Here is a 20630-nt window from a genome sequence, read left to right on the forward strand (position 1 = left end):
TTCAAGGTCCTGTCTCCAAATATAGTCACATCAGGGGTTGTTAAGATTTCAACATATGATTTATTTTGGTGGTTGTGAGGGGACAATTTAGTCCCATAGCAGATATGGATCCTTTGATTGTCTAATGAAAGCTAGGGTTTCTTTACTCAGAAAAATGCAGAGACACAATACACATTAAACCTTGCATATGTCTGTGGACTTCGAAGATGACTGTTAAACGGGAACATTTGCAGCAGCCTTGCAGAGGAAAACAAATACCAAAGGGAAGGATGTGTGTAAAAAGAGGACATCCCATTCTCATTCATTCATTTATTCAACAGTTACTTACCAAGTGCTGCCCATGTACCAGGCCTTGTGGTAGGGTTATAACAATGACATAGGCAAGGCCCCTTCTTCTCACGACTTACAATTTTTCGTTGATGGAGTCAGATAGTAAACACATACACCATTCAGTATCAGAGAGCACCAAGGGCTGTGTGTCAAGAATCAAAACAGAGTGATAAGGTGTTGTTTGCCTGGGAAGCTATTTAGATTTTGTGGTCAGGAATGTCTTCACTGAGGAGATGATGCTTAAGTGGAGGCTTCAATAACAAGGAGTCAGCCGTGCACATGGGGGCAGAGGGTTGATGGCTGACGAAATGCCTGCTACTCTCTGGTCTATTTTAGTAGCAGCTGGCAGAGCCACCTCCTCTAGCACCAGCTGCTTCCCAGATTCAGTTCTGCTGCCTGCACAGCAAGCAGTCAGGATCTGCTCTGAGATTGGCATGGCTGTTGTGGATTGCTCCCCTAGCTTTGGATGTCTTTTTCTTATCCTGTCTCAGAAATATTCAGGTCATGTGTTCAAAGGGGTGAGACCCATCATTGCAAATATCTGTTCCTCTAAGCACTCACTGACATTACCAGAGCTTAGTCGCTCTCGTTTTTAGCCTGAATTAGAGTTACCATTGTAGGGGGACAAGTTGGCATTGGTGGTGTGGTAAATGCATAAACAATTATTGTGTTGCACTACATGCTTCTATAACAGTATGCTGCGTGCTGAAGGATTTAAAGGGACCCCAGACAGCATCTGGATGGGATGGAGATGACTTTCCCTAGGAGCTGTATCCTTTAAAGGCCCCCCATTGGCCTTAGGGTAGCCTGCTGTGGCTGGCAGACTCCTGTGGGTCTGGTTCTCTCTACCTCTCTGCCAAGAGAGGCTAAGTAGGCTCTTGGGGCCAGTTCTGCTCTGTGTGTCTCATTCTAGGGGCAAGATTGAAAGGGCAGTAGCCTCTGGGCATGCTTTTTCTCCACTTATAACAAGTGCATATGAGGGCAAAGAAAAGTTCATAAGTATGTTGAATTCTGTTGCTCACGTCTCCTACACTCACATCCATTGGCCAAATTAACTTACATGGTCAAGACCAAAGTCATTGTATAGTATTCTGCTCCAAGGGTAGGGGAGTGAATGTTTATCAAACGGTAATCTGATCCACTCTAGCAGGTTAAGTGCTTATAACAGTACCCGTATAGGTCTGCCTAAACTATAAACAGTAGTGTACTTTTTTTTTTTTTTTAGCAAGGCAATGCTTTTTTTTTTTTTAATTTATTTTTTATTTATTTATTTTTGGCTGTGTTGGGTCTTCGTTTCTGTGCGAGGGCTTTCTCTAGTTGCGGCAAGCGGGGGCCACTCTTCATCGCAGTGCGCAGGCCTCTCACTGTCGTGGCCTCTCTTGTTGCGGAGCACAGGCTCCAGACGCGCAGTCTCAGTAGTTGTGGCACACAGGCCCAGTTGCCCCGCGGCATGTGGGATCTTCCCAGACCTGGGCTCGAACCTGTGTCCCCTGCATTGGCAGGCAGATTCTCAACCACTGCGCCACCAGGGAAGCCCCCAGTAGTGTACTTTTAACAGTCTTACTGTCGGGAAAGGGGAAAAAAGGGAGAAGTTTGTTAATATGTGAATGACAGAGTTGGGGGAGGATTATTATACAGGGCGAGGCTTGAGCATGTTAATAGATTTATGGGAGGAGGGTGGAGAAGACAGAAGACAGGGCAGCTTGAGGATTCAGCTGAAACTGGAAAACATGAAATTAGAGTGGTGCCATCTTTCTCATGGCTTTTGATAGCAGCAGCCAAGGAGGCAAATGGTTGGACTGATAACTTTCTTTGATCTGAGCCTTATGTATTTGATCCAGCCCCCTTCTCTCTAATCTTAAGGAGAGATTTAGATGGTAACAGTTGGTGTTTACAATGTTTTAATGGCTGTCATGTTGAGAACTGACTAGAAGCATCTTCAGAAATAATTTACAACACCATAAAATGAATTGCTAATCTTTCAGAGTGTATTCTTTAGCGTTGTTTTCGTTTGTATACCAGCCAAGAAGATCTATACCAATGAAGACACTGCTAAAATATTTTAGAAGCATAGTCTGATTTGAAAAGCTAAGTAGGAATATAAATCCTTTCTCAAACACGCAGTCACACTCTCTGCCGTTCTCTTGTGGTTTTGTTTTCATTGTCTCCTAGGGCATTGTGCATGTATGTGATTAACATGTCCACAGCATGCACACCCACCAGCGTTCAGGTCTACGACTCACCAGTGGGGACGTAAGGGCTACGGGGTATGTGTTGACTTGTACCAGCAGGCATTATTAGCCCTTATGATGAGCCCAGTATTGAAAGGGACACAGGTAATGATGTTGATAATTAACAAGAACATGATCTATTTGATGCCTAACTTTTGGGTAGTAACTTGAAGAAGTGGTAGCACAGTGCCCTGGGTAATGAAAGAAAGCTTTGGAAGTTCAGATGAAGCAATACAGGTATGTGTTGGAATAGGGGAGAGGGTTTTAATGAGACTTAAACTGTATCTCAAAGGTCGCTTGCATATCAACACGTGAATAATCTTAGTCATCCATGTTACTGAAACACAACATTAGCTAAATTTCTCCCTGCTCAAAACCTTGACTTTCCAACTGATTAGTGAAAGAATATTAGACCTCTTGCTGTAATACCCAAGACCTCAAACTCATTATAATCTGCTCTCAGATTATCCTGTCTCATCTTCAAGATTTCTTTTCATGTACTTTAGATTTTAAAAAACTTGTTCCTGCTTGTAAATGCTCCAAAATTCCCTAATCTGTACTTTTTTTTTTTTTTTGATAAATTTATTTATTTATTTATTTTTGGCTGCGTCGGGTCTTCGTTGCTGCATGTGGGCTTTCTCTCGTTGCAGTGAGCAGGGGCTACTCTTCTTTGCGATGCTTGGGCTTCTCACTGCGGTGGCTTCTCTTGTTGCAGAGCACAGGCTCTAGGTGCACGGGCTTCAGTAGTGGCAGCAGGAGGGCTCAGTAGTTGTGGCTCACAGGCTCTAGAGCACAGGCTCAGTAGTTGTGGCGCACGGGCTCAGTTGCTAGACGGCATGTGGGATCTTCCCGGACCAGGGCTCGAGCTCATGTCCCCTGCATTGGCAGACAGATTCTTAACCACTGCGCTACCAGGAAAGTCCCTGTACTTTGTTTAAAATTGGCCCTTCTGCTTGGACACCTTCCCCTGATCTATGAGTGCAAACCTCACCTCTTCTTCAAACCCTGTCTGACATACCAAGTGCCTATGAAATCTTGCCTGATTTTTTTTGCGGGTTGGAGGTAATCATTTCCCTTCTCATTTTTGAAGCCTCTCATCATTACTTTTTCAGCAACGTTTATTCCCACCCTCTCCTCTCCTCATATCATCTGCAGATAACTATTGGCCTGCTTATTTTTGGTCATTATCATAGAAATATTCAATCCTCTAGCTTTCATAGGCAAGTAATTTTTTAAAATGGGGACACTCAGTTTCTATAACTTTTTTGCTAACGTTAAAACTTATGTGCACAGACATTAAAACTTATGTGCACAGATGCTGAGGTACTTACCATCTCTTATTTAATTTCATAGAAGATAAGAAGTCGACACCAGGAAATGCAGGGAAGACAATATGAAAATAAGGACATGCCTTTATACTGAAAACATGTGGCCAGTGAAAAACTCACAAGAGGCTGTTTTCATTTCATTGAGGACCAATGAAATTTTCATCTCATCTCTCTTCTCTGGGTAGACATCTGGGAGCCACTATTTCAGTAGACTGTGAGCTTTGCTGGAGCTGATTTATCTTTGATTCCTAGTTTATCTTTGTCTTTCTCAGATAATCTTGGGTCTCTAAAAACTTATTAAAAAAGGAAAGAAAAAACCTGATTTGTAGCAACAGAGGCAGTTAGTTGGGGGATAGTTTATTCAGAGATCTGACAGTTGTCTAAAATAACCAAACAAGAACATCAGTTCTACAAAAGCATATTTGAAATGTGTATGAAAGAGCAATAGACAGGGATCTTCTATTGCAGGGATCTTGCAGGGATCTTTGTTCTCAAAGAGCAAAGTTTTTAAAATATTCCTAATTATGGCATTATATTTAATCTTTTTCTTATTCCTAAAATGTAGATATGGTTATTTAAATCACTAATACAAATATAGAAAAGCCAGAAATCATTTTCAAATTCTTGTTTTCTCAGTTCTTTTTCGAGTAACGTTTACAAAACAAAACAAAACAAATTGATTTTAACATTAGGAAGAAAGACACTGATTTTTTTTTTTCAAATTTGTGCTATCCAATAGAACTTTGTTTAATGATGGAAATGTTCAATGATCTGCACTGTCCGATATGGTAGCCATAGCCACACGTAGTTGTTGAGCAATAGAAATGTGGCTGGTGTGACTGAGGAACTAAATTTCAAGCTGTTCTTAAATAAAATTAAACTAAAATAGCCACATGCAACTGTTGGCTCCCATATTGGACAATGTGGCTTCAAAGGATTGACCAAGGAGTATTGAGCTGCGATTTGTGATACCAATTTGGATGGCATCTTATCAATTTTCTTAGTAAATTTGAGATACTTTAAAATGAACATTTTTTAAAATTATTCTCTAGCAAGTTGTATACCTGTTAAAGGCTCTATTGACTTTTGAGCTACTTTTAGTCCTCAGATCACCACAAGTTTTTAAAATGCCAATTCTCAATCCTTAAATTGCATTCTGTCCATTTCCTCCATTGTTATAGCTCTTCTTTGATCTTTTAGATAATATGATCTTTGACTTATGTGTATATATACTCATACACAAGTCCATACATATACACACACGTAGATAGCATATAATACATTTGTGAAACTCAGGTGAAATGAGGGATGAGGCTTGTTAAAATTTGAATGTTCCTTTTGTCTGAGCGTTACTATGAATAGAGAATATGAGCAAACAAATTGCCTGTTAAGATGATCTCGCTCCACCCCCTCGGGGAAGGAGAACACCCACATTCGTCAAGTCAAACCGGAACCTATCACACCTTTTTCATGTTTCCCTGATTTGACAGAAAACCCATGTTTCTGCCTGAAATATTCTTTTTTTCCTTAGCTGCCAGGATGACCCTTGCAAGAGAATTTTAAAGCTGCTTTTTCTTCTCTGAAGCCTTTCTGACCTTTTGTCCTCTTCTCCCTTTCCTAACCACACTGACCATTTAGTTACCCCTTTCTTTTTAGTGGAGTTGTGTGTGCTCGTGCATGCAGATGTGTAATCCAAGGGTCACGGTATTTGCTTTTGAAGAAATCAATATCATGAAGATATTAACAAGAGTGAAGGAAGTGATAATTATTGCAGTGGTTACCATTTGTGGGGCACTTAGTAAGGTGCCAGGCATTAACTAAGCACTTTAAATACATTTTCATCTAATTCTTCTAAAGTGTTGTAAAAAAGTTATGATTATCTCAATTTTATAGGTAAGATAACTCCAACTTAAAGCTGAGTAAGTTGCCCAAGACCACACAGCTAGTCAGTGGCAGAACCAGATTTATTGGACTCCAAAGCCCATGATTTTACTGGCTAAAGAATAATTAAGATGTAGAGAGAAAAAAACCCTTATTTCCCCAGAGTAGCATGGTGTGGTGGGAACAGCATTGTATGTGATGTGAAAGAGTTCTTGTTTTCATTTCCCCTTTGCCATTTTCATGGTGGCCTTAAACAAGTGCCTTAGTATCTCTTAAGTCTTTTTCTCCTTCTAATTTCCAATTCCCTCTTTCTAATTAATACCTTAGTGATAGACGATGCGATGTCCTCCATATGTTAATTCTGTACTACTTCCTCCTCTCTTCCCAAAATACCAGACTGTACTATGTAAAGACTTTCTAAACAGTTAGAGACACTTTTTTGTTTTTCATTAGTTTGGTTTGACAGAGAATGCCGTCAGCTCACCCATAGAGAGTATGTTACAAGGTGCAGCTATTTGCTTTTATCTTTATTTCTAACCTCATTTCTCAACTCTCACCAAGGTTGTTTATATATTTGAAAAACTGTCCTTTTTTCCTTCTGGCTTTCACTTTTTTTTTTTTTTTTTTAATTTCACTTTAGTTTTCCCTTTTCACTTAGGACTCCTACTTTTCAAGTCTGTACTATGTTCTTTTAAAGTTACATGACTACCATTTTGCCTATTTAACAATTGTTGAAATTATTAGTGCCAAATATTCCCCCGTTGTGATGGAGGGGGGCCGAAGGATATACATGGAGAATGGATGCTCATTGAGCATGTGGTAGGTGTCAGGTGTCCCATATGTGTTATCTCACTTTACTTTTGTCAATACAATAACAATGTGTGGCGAGTAATAAGGTAATATTAGTATTTCCATTTTATGGAAAAGAGGTAATATAACTTGCCCTACTTATATATATATATAGCAAATAAATATAGAGCTTGGGCTTGAGTCAATGTGTAGCTGTGTGTTGGGTAGGGCAGAGGGATAAGAATAAAAGCACAGGGTTCAGAAACATTTGTAAATTCTTAAAGTATATCTAGTGTTTGTATTTTGTTACATTTTTAAGATTATATCCAACAGAAAGCAAATATCCTAAGTGTTCAGTTTAGAGTTTTGATACTTGTATAGTGTTGTGTAACCAAAGCAAGACGTAGAACACTTGCGTTACCAAGGAAGCTCCCTCTACCCTTTCCAATGAAATCTTCCTTCGTCTCCTCCATTCGGCTCTTGAACCCATCCACTGAGCTTTTTATTTTGGATATTTTTTAGTTTTAACATTTCCATTTCTCTTCTTTGTCTTTTATTTCTTTGAGACTTTCTTGGCTGAAGCTTTCTGGTGTGTGTGTGTGTGTATTAATTGCTCATTGAAGCATTTTTTTACGTGGCCTGCTTTAAAATCTTTGTCAAATAATTCTGAGATCTGTCATCTTGGTGTTGGCATCTATTGATTTGTCTTTTCTCATTCAGTATGAGAACTTCCTGGTTCTTGGTTATGAGTGATTTTTGTTTGTTTAATCAAAACTTGGACATTTTCATTTTATGTTATGGGATGCTGAATCTTAATTAAACCTTCTGTTTTAGCCAGCTTTTTTTTTAATAAATTTATTTATTTTTTATTTATTTATTTTTGGCTGCGTTGTGTCTTCGTTGCTGCGGGCGGGCTTTCTCTAGTTGCGGCGAGCGGGGGCTGCTCTTCATTGTGGTGCAAGGGCTTCTTGCGGTGGCTTCTCTTGTTGCGGAGCACGGGCTCTAGGCTCGCGGGCTCAGTAGTTGTGGCGCATGGGCTTAGCTGCTCCACAGCATGTGGGATCTTCCTGGACCAGGGCTCAAACCCGTGTCCCCTGCATTGGCAGGTGGATTCTTAACCACTGCACCACCGGGAAAGCCCTAGCCAGCTTTCTTTAACACCATTCTGGCCAAGTGGAGTTTGAAATCCACGTTCCCCACTCTGAAGTTGCTACCTGGGAGGTGGGGCCTCTTAGTTATTTATCACTGGGAGGTGGTGAAAGTCCTGACTCCCATCAGGCTTCCTCAACATCAGCCCAGGAAGGAGGGACTGCCTGCTGTGGTGAGGCTGGAAGTCTAGCCTCCCCACAACTCAAATGACATCTGGCCTCCTTACCAGCTGACAGAGATGAAAGTCTGGGCTGTCTACCTGGCCTTCTATGATGCCACCCCGTTGTTGGTTTTGGAGTACCTTATTATAGCTTGGGGAGGGTGGGAGTCTGGGCTTCTCACTCAGCCTTTCATGAAGAAAAAAATCAGAGCAGATCATGTGTTTTATGAAAACTTGGTTCAGTTCATCTATATAGATAGAGACGTGTTTGGGCACTGGTTCATAATATGAAATCTGTTTCTTATAGTATCATGGATACAAATGTTTTGGTCACCATTGTAAACCACCTATTTCTTTATCAGTCTGATACCTCAATCCTCTAAAGCTTCATAGAACTTCTGAGTATATCTGCCTTTGTATTCTCTTCACAAAAGAGAAGAGTTAATGTCTGTGTGCCTTAGAGGTTGTCCAGAGCCTTCTCCTACTCTACTGATGGTGAAGTGTGTAAGTTAAGCATTATCTAAATATTTTCTGTGTTTAGATTGTCTAATCCAGGTATCATGGGTAGGAAGGGTGAATATCTGCTGTGGTTGTTACCCTTAAGTAGTCTCTGGGAATACTTGAAGGTTCCCTTAAAGTATTTTACAAGGAGGACATCGTCTCTGTAGACACGTGAGCTGGAGTGAGTGTGCTTCAGGTGGCTCGGAGCAGGCAGTGTCCCCACACAGCCACACGTGGTCTGAACACCTGGCTGAGATGGAGTCATCCAGGCCCAGCTCTGGCGGCCACACGGTAGCTGTCAAGGCTGCCGTCGGGCCGAATTGTGAGGACAATAGAGTGTGCGTTGGGGGTCCAACTGTTCACGTTCCGTATTTTTTTCCTCCTTCTCTCCTCATCAGCAGAGTGGCTTCCTCCTCTTGTTAGACTAAGGGATGCGTCTATTACTGGTCCCTTCCAGACTGGCTGGAAATGGGCATGTCCTCTTTTAATGCCTCCGAGTTACCCGTTTGGAAGTTTGTGTTTTACCATGTTCTTTTTTTTTTTTTTTTTTAATAAATAAATAAATTTTAAAAAAGATGGCATTGGGATAAATAATAGCTGTCTTTTTTTTTTTTTGGTCTACTGTATGCCAAGTACTTTTTTTTTGAATTTTTGAATTTTATTTTATTTATTTTTTTATACAGGTTCTTATTAGTTATCCATTTTATACATATTAGTGTATATATGTCAGTCCCAATCTCCCAGTTCATCCCACCACCACCCCACCCCCCCGCCACCGTGTTCTTTTTGATGGTAAGAAAAAGACTTCAACCTGTATTTACAAATGTTAAGCTTCGACATATATTTGCAGAACCACATTTAGCTGACCAAGGAGAGGTTTGGAAGTCATATTCTGTCTCCTCATAGCCTGACCCAAATGATAAAATCAAACATAATTTAGCTTATTTAAATTGCCTGGGAGTGGGGGAGTGCAGAATAAGTCAGAGGCGAGTTCCTCAAAGATCCATGAGTTCTTCTTTGATGATAAAGTGAAGGGGGCTGGGGTTCTTGGACCGCAGGGTCCTCCAGAACATGGTTCCACTCTACCCTAGGACAGGACTCACTCAGCAGACTTATTTTTGTAAAGGGCCAGCTAGCAAATATTTTAGTCTCTGCAGACCATATGGTCTCTGTCACCACTACTCACCTCCACCATTGTAGCAAAAGAGTGGTCATAGACAATATATAAATAACATGGCTGTGTTCCAATAAAACTTTATTTATGGACACTGACATTTGCATTTCATCTATTTTTAGGTCACAAAATATTCCTTTAGGTTTTTTCTCAACCATTTAAAAATGTAAAAATTATTCTTGGCTCACAAGGCATATGTAAACAGGTGGGAGGCTGGATTTGGCCCATGGGCTGACATTTGCTCACCCCTGCCGTAGAAGATGTCCACTGGACAGGCTCCTTTGCCCAAATAGACATTGTGCTTCCTGTCTGCTAGCTTAACCCAAGCTTATGTTCCTGAGATATTTCTAGTACATTGCTTTATTTTCATGTTAAAACATTAGTGACCTGACACTCATGAACACATCCTTACTCGTTCGCGCAAAAGTTGTTGTGAGTATTCTGGGCACCAAAGGCCCCCAGATGAATTAAGACTTTTGCCCTCAGGTCTTTACAGTGGAAGACCTGGATTGAGTCCACCTATGATGATAATTTTCTTGATAACAACATGCATTCTTAATGTACATCTTCCTTGCTAAGGTGGTATTATACTTAGGTAAGCTTTCTAAGTCATAACGGGAGTTATGAAACCCAGACTGTAATGTTTCGCTAGGATTTCAGTTTTCTTATTTTTCTCCATAAGGAAGAGCTAAGCAATCATATGTAACTGGTTAAAATGGAATCATACGTTAGTTTGGAATGGTTCATCTGAATGTTAGAGAACACCTGATTCAAAGTGGCTTAACAATTAAGGGATTATTTCTCTCCCAGAGCCCCAAGTCCAGAGGGAGGCAATTACAAACAAAGACTGAGTAGCCCAATGATGGCAGAGCCAGTGTGGCTGTTAGCCTCTTGGCTTTCACTCATGTTTGGAGCCCTATTGTCACAGAAGGTCTTTAGCAACTCTAGATAACACATCAGCATTCAAGGCAGAGAGAGGGAAGGAAGGGTGGTATCAACATCTGTTCTCTCTTGTCAGTTCCAGGACTGTCTTTTTATCCATCTGTTTAGGTCCCATTGGCAGGAACCTGTCAGCAGCCACTTGTAGCTGCAAGGGAGGCTGGAGAATTGAGTTTTGACTTTGTAGACATGCTGTGGGAGGTGGCAAGGAGGAGAGCATTGGGAATGTTTAGCCACCAGAAGTGTCTCCTGCAAAGGGTGGGAGGCCTTTTGTGATGCCCGGATTACTTCTAGGGAGTAGAGTTCTGCCAGATTTGAATCCAGAATATAACGAATAAGGCACTTCCCTTACTTAAACAGATATTTGGAGAGTGTCTGCTATGTGAATATTATATATGAGAGATGTACGAAACAAGGGCCATGTCCTCCAGGAACTTTTTCTCTAGCTAGAAGCAAGAAGTATACATGACATGATAAACAATCTATCTCAATTCTAATAGCTAATAATGGGGATTGGAGTATATTTGTGTTATAAGGTCATGTATTCATTTAGCAACATATATGAGGTGCCAAATACGTGCAACTTAGTCTTTGCAGGTACACAGATGAATAACACTGTTTCTGTTCTGCAGAAGGCAGTCAAGTGAAACAGCAGTTCCGGGACAGCTCTGTGGTTCCGTGATTTACGATATCTTTGAATTATCCAATTAGGTTGGAAGCAACTCTTATTTGCTCTTTTGAAAAATAAAGATCTAAGCTACTCATAAGAAGGGAATGGCAGTCAGTAGGATTGAATCAGTATCTTTCCATCATACCTCTGCTCATTCTGTAAGCAATGATTCAGCATAACTGTACGTTAGTCATTTGGCTAGGCCCTGGGCTTGTAAAGCTCAATAAGAAGTCGCTTGCTTCATGGGGCTCCTAGTTATAGGGTAGGCAGACATGTTAATAAATACTTGCAATGCATGGTGTATACACACACACACACCAGATTTAATAAGAAAAAGAGACATTGTCAACATTGCTTAGGAGGCTATAATGCATACAAAATCAGTTAAAGCTTCACAGGGGAAAGAAGAAAGAGTATTTCTTATTTCCGGAAGGATTACCCATGCAAATAAGGGAAGGGAAGAGTATATTATGGAAAAAGATCAATCCTGGCAAAGCAGAGAAGCACAAGACATCTCAGGAGCTGCAAGCAGCGTCTGTGTGTTGGTAGAAACGTAGGGGCAAGAGCCAGAGCAGCGCCAGTGGGGGTGTTTGCACAGCATCTCTGTTCACAGTGATGCTGGGAATAAAGGACCATTCAGCTTGAATGAGGCTCTGTCCCTTGTCTCGCTACAGGGAGAGTGTGGCGTGGGTGGGGACTGAAAGGGCTGGGAAGCTGCATGACTTCTTGGCAAGTACGATCCACTTGTTCTTACAAATGAACGTTGCGATGCCAGCACATCCCTCAGCTCTTCTTGAATCATCTTGAGATGAAATGAAGCCTGGCACTTTGGCATAGTCTGTTACTGTGACCTAAGTCCCATCGGAATGGGACCCCTCAGAGGTCAGGGCCAGGAAGGCCCGGGCTCGCTTCCAGCAAGTGAAGCATGTCTTCTGCCAGTCAGGCTGGGGCCCATTTTGGAGAACATGCCCTTTCCAAGAACATTTTAAAGTAATCTGATACCATTGAGCTATTATGATCTATTATATTTTTTTTAAAAAAGAAAGCAAAAAACGTGTTATACCTGAAAATCACAATAAGATGATTGAAAGAAGAATAAAAATACTTTTGGAACTTTCCACTTAACAGAGGCAATAGGGAGGTGAAATGAGAGGGAGTCCATTTTTGGTTTTTTGTTTTAAAATTTTATTGTAGAATTTAACAAAATTGATCACTAACCATTCTTGAGTGTGTGATTCAGTGGCATTAAATATATTTATATTGTTGTGCAACCATCACCACTATCCATCTCCAGAACTTTTTCATCAACCCAAACTGAAACTCCATACTAAGCAATAAGTCCCCATTCTCCTCTCCTCCAGCCCCTGGTAACCACTGTTCCACTTTGTCTCCATGAATTTGACTGTTCTAAGTACCTCTCATAAGTAGAATCATACAATACTTGTCCTTTTGTGACTGGCTTATTTCAATTTGTATAATGTCTTCAGGGTTCATCCCTATTGTAGCGTGTATCAGAATTTTATTCCTTTTTAATACTGAATAATATTCCGTAGTACATACATATGGCATTTTGTTTATCCATTTATCCATCGATGGACATCTGGGTTCTTTCCACCTTTTGGCTATTGTGAATAATGCTGCTATAAACATGGATATACAAATATCTGTTCAAGTCCCTACTTCAATTCTTTGGTTGAATTGCTGTATCAAATGGTAATTCTATTTTAATTCTGTTCTTTGAGGAATTCGCCATATGGTTTTCCACAGAAGCTGTCCCATTTTACATTCCCACCAGCAATGCGCAAGGTTTTCAGTTTCTGAGGGAGTGGGTTTTCGCACATGAAAAAAAGACGGTGCCTTCGAATTGGCATCTCAAAACAATGCTAAAACGTGTATTTGCATGAGGAATTTTCTCTAGGTTTTTAAAAGAGCAACATTTATAAAATCTGGTCTTTAACTCCTCATTTTAAGAGCTCACCGTTAGCAACTTTAACATTAAAGCAACAGTGACAGCCCTTCAGGTAAAGACCACAAGCAGCCTGCAGTGTCAATTCAATAACTAGAAATCCATAGGGCACAAGACTGGTTGGGAAGATCAGGGAAACAAGAAGGTCTCAAAGCTGACCTGTGAGCTGCTGAGCCCATTAAATTGAATAAATAACTTTAGTAAAAACAAGAAAGGGTAGTGATGAGGATAGAGATGAGAAAGCAAATGGAGGCACCTTTTACATGATGAACAAAGAGATGGAGGTCACAGCGTGTAAGAGGCCATTTAAAAGTGGCTTGAAAAAAAAAAAAGTCGCTTGATTTATAAACATTAGGGACATGAAATGTCAGGGAAAACTAAACAAAGCCTGTCAGAAATGGTTTTAAACAAATAAACCCAAACACAAAAACTGAAATCAACTGCAGGATTTGCAGGCGTGGAGGGAACAGCTGTGGAGGATTAAACTATATGTGTGAAGAACGTGACATGTGTAGAAAGTCAAAATGCCATAACCCACCTCATGTCTATAGAGATCTTCCATTTTGTACACTTAGTATTTACTAGCAGAGAAAAGATACCTTTTGATGTAAGGCATAGTTGTGTAAAGGCAGAATATTGGTGGTTCGTTCAGCAGCTGAACAGATGTTTCTCCAGTGCCTATTATGTGACCACTTCTGGACTGGGCAGTGGAGATGGAGCTGGCAGTTGTGGTCAGTGAAGCAGACAGGTCAATTAGACAGACATCCTCAGACAGGGGATGAAGCACCAGGATGCCAGAAGCTCCTAAAAGGCTTTCTGAAGAAGTCTGAAAAGACACCTGGGCTGAGTAGGAGTTTACTTCCCAAAGAAGGAAGCAAGGTTGAGGTGGAGTAGAACTTCCTTCTAGGAGGAGGGACCAACATGAGCAAAAGTGAGGGAAGTACGAGAGTCTGATGGGTGGGGAGGTGATGGCAGAGGAGAACAGGAGGTGCTGGAAGCTATCAGCAGCTCAGTGATATTCCTAGTCCATGAATTTCAAGGCAGGAAGCAGCTGGGAATCATGCTGGAGTAAGATCAAAGATACACACTTTTTTCTTTTCCTCACTAATCTCTAAATCTGTCCCATGCCCATCCGCCACCTCCCGACACAGGCTCACCTCTTTTTAATAATCACAATTTTAGTATGTTTAATTGAAGATTCATTGTAAGTAGGCTGATCTTTGGAGATGGGGAAGCTGATTGGTGTTAACAGTAATTAGCCTCACGCTCTCATAGGTTTTCTTCTTTTTCTACCACTGCCTGAATTGGGCATTGTGGTTGGTTCTCCAGCATCTATTCCACCCCTGCCTTGTTGAGTAACAGCGATCTGGTTTGGGGACTTGACCTTAGCTGAAGGTCAGCTGGTTTAAGGGTAATCCTATCTCTACTGCCAGGGTTTTAGTTCACTAACGGATGTGTGTGATTCACTTTGGGCCAATGAGAGAAGATCCAAGTTTGGAGGAGGATTTGGGGAAGAAAACTATGGTCAGTCAAGCTGTCTCTATTGCTAGATGAGAACCAGAAGCTTGTAGCTCTAGTGCCATGTGGGGACCCAGGCTTAGGATAAAGGTGATGTTATGGATAGCAAAATAGAAAGATGAAAAAGAGTCCTTGATGGCACCGTTGAACTTGGAAATCAGCTAACTCAGAACTTTTCCCATTACTGGGCTTCCTCTCCTGAAAGATAATGATTTTCCTTACTGCTTAATCTATTTTGGATTTGTTCATCTGAAACTTGAAATCATCTGCAACCTAAATGATACATGATCTTTGTGGCCTTCAGTAGACACCTGTATGACTTTATGACTATAACCCTTTGAGCCTCATTTCCCTTGTCTGTGAAATGAATATAATTATGTCTCAGAGTTTTTCATGAAGATTATTTGAGACCCACCACAAGTCTGAGGGAAGAGGCATGAACTAATACATGCTGAGTGCCTACGAGGCACCATGAAATAGACTAGTCCTTGTTTTAGGAAGCTTAAAGGCTAGAAGAGAAATTCAGATAATTTTGATATAAAAGAGTTTAAATAGGGTCACATGCATATGGATCTTTGTACAATACGTTTTTTAAGGTCATTCGTACAATGTTGAATACTTGCCATTCCAGGCACATGACCAAACCTGAAGAGTTGGTATTTAAACCAAAACCTGAAGGATGAGTAGAGGTTAGGTGAAGAATGGGGAAGAACAGTTCAGGCAAAGAAACGTTATATACAAAGTCCAGAGGGGACAGATTATGCACGGCCTTGTTGGCCATGTTAAAGATTTTTGAATAATCTGGGTGTAAAATGAAGCCATTAGAAAGTTGTTTTTTTTTTTACTTTTTTATTAAGGAAAATTTCAACATAGACAAAAGTGGAAGAAGTAGTATAATAAATCCCCATGAATCCACCAATTAGCTTCAAGAATTATCAACACGGCCAATCTCATCTCATCTATATCATTATCTTGTCCCCCATCCATTTTTTGTACAGTAGGTCCTTGTTGGCTATTTATTTTAAATAAAGCAGTGTATATATTTCAATCCCAAACTCCCTAACTATCCCTCCCTTCCAGGTAACCATAAGTTCATTCTCTAAGTCTGTGAGTCTGTTTCTGTTTTGTAGCAGAAGTCTCTTGAACTAACCTATACATTTTTAAATGGGATTGCGGGGGTCCAGCGAGGAAGAGCAGTTGGGCTGGTCACATTCTGGGGGAGAGAGGTGAGTAGCTTGGACCAGGGTGATGGCAGTGGAGGTGTGGAGTGAAGTAGGTGGATGGGAGCAGCATTTTGAGTGTAGTGCTTACTGGCTCTGGTGATAGATACAAGGGATGTGGTGACTTATGGAGAGAGTGTGTCAAGGAGGACTCTTCAGTTTCTGTGTGAGTAACTGAAGACAGGAGAAGGTGAATATTTTTTGGTAGAAAAACCAAGCTTCGGTGTGAACATGTTAAGTGTGAGATCTGTGATACACTGACATTGGGATGTTGAGTCACAGTCTTACATCTGAGGCTCATGAGAGAGGTCTCTCTGGGCTGGATTTAAAATTTGAGAGTCATGGTCAGGTTGATTGCATCAGAAGTGCTGGGAATGGATGGGACCTGTTAAGGGAGGAGTGGAGAGTGGGAAAAGAACACCTGACTACTTCTGGGAAGGCTTCCCTCATCTCTCAGGTGTAAAATATTCTTTCACAAGCCTGATCAAGAGAAAAGAAAGCCCTGGGGTGCTAAGTAAAGGGAAGAATTTTATAATCCCAGGCGTCCTCTAAAGGGGAAGAATGCTGAGAAAGGGGGAGACTGAAGATCCTGGGTAAAAGGAAATTACTGATGAAGTGGAGTCTCGAGGGAGATGGGAGGGGATTGGAGGTTCTGGCCTTAAATCCTCTGAGACCAAAGGGAAGGGGATAAGGATGGAAGTTTAGCTACATTTGAAGGCTTGAGGGTCACAGGGAGATGAGAGAATTCTCCACCAGAGACCTCAAAACACACATACCAGCTATATGTACATACATGTGTGCACATTCACTCACACACACCCATTGGTTCATGGATGTCATCCAGGGGGAATGTATGTTTCCTATAACATTCCCTGCTATTTCTTTGATAGTCATGGGTACACAGGAGGAACTCCTATGTGGAATGAATAAATATACTCAGTATGAGCTTTAGATTTTATTTGTGAGGGTATCTGCGTTAAAGGATGTGGAGAGATAAGGTGAAAATAGGAAGCTATTAGGCTTGGCTCCCTTCAGCTCTCCACTCTGACCTTTCCTTCTTTCATGGAGGAGTAGTAACTGTTTTAAAACCACTAGTTCTTTGTTTCTTGTCTGCCTCTTCTATTGGATTGTGAGTTCTTTGAAGCTAACATCTGTCATATATAAATCCGTGCTTGCAGGACCTGGTCCAGGAACGGCACACAGTAAGTGCTCAGTAAATATTTGTTGAATGACTGCAAGAGGGTGGACTTGAGTGGATGCTTGAAGAATAGAGAAGATTCAGAAATGGGGGGAGGGAATGAGCAGTTTTCCAGATGGAAGCAGAGATACACACTAAACTGCAGGGGTTGAAATGATTGCATGGGTGGAAGGCAGTACCCAAGTTGCCTGATATGGTATTGTCATCTGTAATGTGGGGATTAGTTGTTTGCTCAAGGTCAAACAACTTGGAACTGATGGTTCCTGGATTTGTACTCTAGTCTTTCTGACTTCAAAGCTCAGGATTTCCCACCATACCGTGCTCCCTCTTCACCAAATCATTTCCCATAATTATGACCCCCACCTCTCAACTTGGAGATGCCTTGTATCTTCCCACATAGGCCAGATGAAATATTGTCTTTCGCGGACACCTCCTTTATAGGATCTGTTTTCTGAGTTTAGATTTTTTCCTCTTTCCTAGCTCTCCACTGCGGTTTGAACCCACGGGGTATTGATCACCCTGCCCGTGCTGAAGGTATTAAACTGCAAATTGAAGGTGAAGGTGTTGATTCTCACTCTATTAAAAACAAAAATTTCCAGAAGGTGCTTGACCAAAAAGGAACCCCCAAGCGACTGCAGGCAGAAGCCGAGACGGCTAAGGTAGGTAATAATCCAGTAAGTTAAGGAGATTCTGAAGCTGCAGCTTTGCTATTTTGTGGTCCAGCCCCAGATGAGAACCGATGGTGCTTTCGTTAATTAGCGTTGTATCTTCAGTTAAAGAAACACTGCTCCTTGATTGCAGGTAATGAGAAATGAAAATATTGACCGCCTCCCCTTTAGAGTGAAATTGAAACACATTTGTGGTCAGTTTCATCGCATGAGGCTCTGAGGATGGTATAGAATGAGCCACAGGGAAGAGTGCCTTGGAATTAAAGCTGAAAGATTTGTTTGCCAGGCTCAGATTTATCATTTTATGACATGGGACAAGCCCTGTGACTTTTCAAGCCTCAGATTTTTCACCTATAGAATGGGTATCAGAAAAACTCCATCCTCCATTAGGTTGAACAGATGAAAGAATATTATGTATGTGGAAGTGTTTTGTAAAAGGCCCAGTTGGCTGCATGAGTATGAGGGGGCTTTTTGCTGACAATCACAATAACAAGTAATATTTTGTTAAATATATACATATATGCCAGGTACTGTTTGAAGGACTCTTGATATACTGGCTTATTGTCTCCCTGTAACAATTCTATGAGGTAGACAATAGTAAACAAGACCCTAATTAATGAAAGGTATAATTGTTTTATTTTGTTGCAGGATACTTTGTTCTTTTAGTCTTTTAGCCTAGATGTTGGTATAAAACACACCTTGGTAAACTGGGAGGATGGATGATTCTTTAGTAAGAGCAGCGTCTTTCAAAGGTTTTCTGCAATGGAACTGGCACTGTATGGGTTTTTGTCTGCAGTCAGTAAAGATGCTCTTGTTGGAGGTGTATATTAGTTTGCCCCTTGGAAATTGAGAGGACTAATCTTCGTGTGGTTATTTGATTTCTCCCTTGTGCATTTCCTTCAAAGGAATTTCCTTTCAAATGTTGGTTGAGTGGATGAATATGTGCATGCCTTGGAAAGCAAACGTTGCAATCATCCAAGAAAAACCTTAAGTAGAAAGGTCACTTGGCTGTCATACAATAACCACCACTCCCCCCAAAAAAATGCCTTCCAAAATCAGATGTGAATTTTTCTTCTTTATCTGTAGTTTTGAATAATTACCATGGCTGCTTCCCTTCTTTAGTGTGGATAATTAAAAACTGATGCCATAATGAGTGTCTGTGTGTCTGTGTTGTAGGGAGTGGGGAATGGTTAGCAAGGAAGATATTGCAGATATTTTGCACTAGATATTGTAGCTGAGAGAAATTGCACCTTATAGGAAACTGGTTGATTATTGAGGTTTGGTCTGTAAGAGGAGTTGAGAATAAGTGAGCCCTATTATGACATCTAAATCCAATCAGCCAGTGGTGACATCTTGAAAGAGTGAGAAAAAAATGTCTTAAGGGTCTTCTTTAACTAGGAAGATAAATGATTTGTCTGAGTAGGATCTTTTCAAAGAGATGCTTAAAATATTAAAAATTAGAGTGGAGAAAAAGAAAACAAGTTATTGACATTTGCCTGATTTAATTCACCTTTCAACATGTCCAGATTCTCTTTTATTTGCACAACAGATTGGTGATATAAGAAGTTTGATTCAAACCTGATAGGATTTGATAACTTCTGAATTATTTGGAATGTGTGCAATTGTAGTAAACCCTGAATTTTCATGTCAGTAGCACCTGCCTTTGCCTCTAGATCACCTTACGTTTGCTTTGCTGAAAACCTACTTCACTGAGAATGTAGTTGTCCATAATGAACCTTTCCTCAGGAATAACCTACAGCTGGAAACCACACTTATCTGAGTTTGTCCAGATCACCTACAATGAAACCGCCAAACAGGGTTGAGAGGGGATTCTGAATGTCTTCACATTGACATGTTTAGGAGTGAACAGACGAGGAGCTCTTGTTACAAAGTATTTATTTTTTCATGCAGGACTTGATGACAATGGTGGTTGCTGCTGGGGGGACAAAATAAAAAGAGCTTGATTACTGCAGACCTGCAGTGTCACATACCCTGGAGATTCTGAGCCACAGACAATGTGAACATATTCTGTGCATGTACAGACACATTGAAATGTGCCCTCCTGTTGCACTTAGAGGGTTATTGCAGCTGTGAGTCATCCTTTTTCCTTGGGTAAATAATTGAATCTCTGGTAACTTGACCTACATTAAACTTACCGTAAAAAACCTCTGGCTAGAAATGCATGCACTTAAAGCCACTCAGTAGTGTAAGTTGGTACAGATTTTCTGGAGGACAGTCTGATAGAGTTATCAACATTTTAAATGTGTATAAGTTTTGAGCCAGAATTCCCTCTCTCGGAACTTGTCCTAAGGAAATAATCATCCAGATGTGCAAAGATGGCTGTAGGAGAATGGTCACTCTAGCAATGTTTATAATATGAAAACAATGTCCTTTCATAGGACATTGGCTCAAGAAACTGTGTGTTCGTGGAATGGAATAGAGTTCTCCCTTTATAAGGGTGAGGGAGACCTATGTGTATTTATCCTAGTCTATTCAGGCTGCTATAACAATACCTTAAACTAGGTGACTTATAAACAATAGAAATTTATTTCTCACAGTTATGAAGGCTGGGAAGCTCAGGATCAAGGTGCCACCAGATTGAGTATCTGATGAGAGCTTGCTTCCTGGTTCATAGACAGTCATCATCACACTGTGTCCTCACATGGTGGAAAGGGACCAGGAATCTCTCTGGAGTCTCTTTTACAAGGGCACTAATCCCATTCATGAGGGCTCCACCCTCATCACCTAAAGGGACCTCCCAAAGTCCCCTCCTTCTAACACTATCACATTGGGGGTTAGGTTTCAGCATGTGAATTTTAGGGAGACACAGACATTCAGTCTATAGCAGTGTTTATGTGGGAAAATGAGTATGCTGCTATTTTAGAGTGGGGAGAGGAGGGAGAAGGGC

At 40.9% G+C, this 20630-nt stretch overlaps 1 protein-coding gene across 5 annotated transcripts in view; it reads left to right on the top strand.

Annotated features, from left to right (window-relative positions):
- Positions 1-20630, top strand: part of SAMD12 (sterile alpha motif domain containing 12) — a 488950-nt gene that overhangs the window by 22852 nt on the left and 445468 nt on the right. For all 5 annotated transcript variants that reach the window (XM_082364474.1, XM_082364475.1, XM_082364472.1 and 2 more), the window contains exon 2: positions 17535-17713. In XM_082364474.1, the coding sequence (XP_082220600.1) occupies positions 17535-17713 (179 nt within the window). The remainder of the gene's footprint in view (positions 1-17534; positions 17714-20630) is intronic.

Source organism: Balaenoptera borealis, assembly GCF_965194805.1.
Source record: "Balaenoptera borealis genome assembly, chromosome: 17".
Lineage (NCBI taxonomy): Eukaryota > Metazoa > Chordata > Mammalia > Artiodactyla > Balaenopteridae > Balaenoptera > Balaenoptera borealis.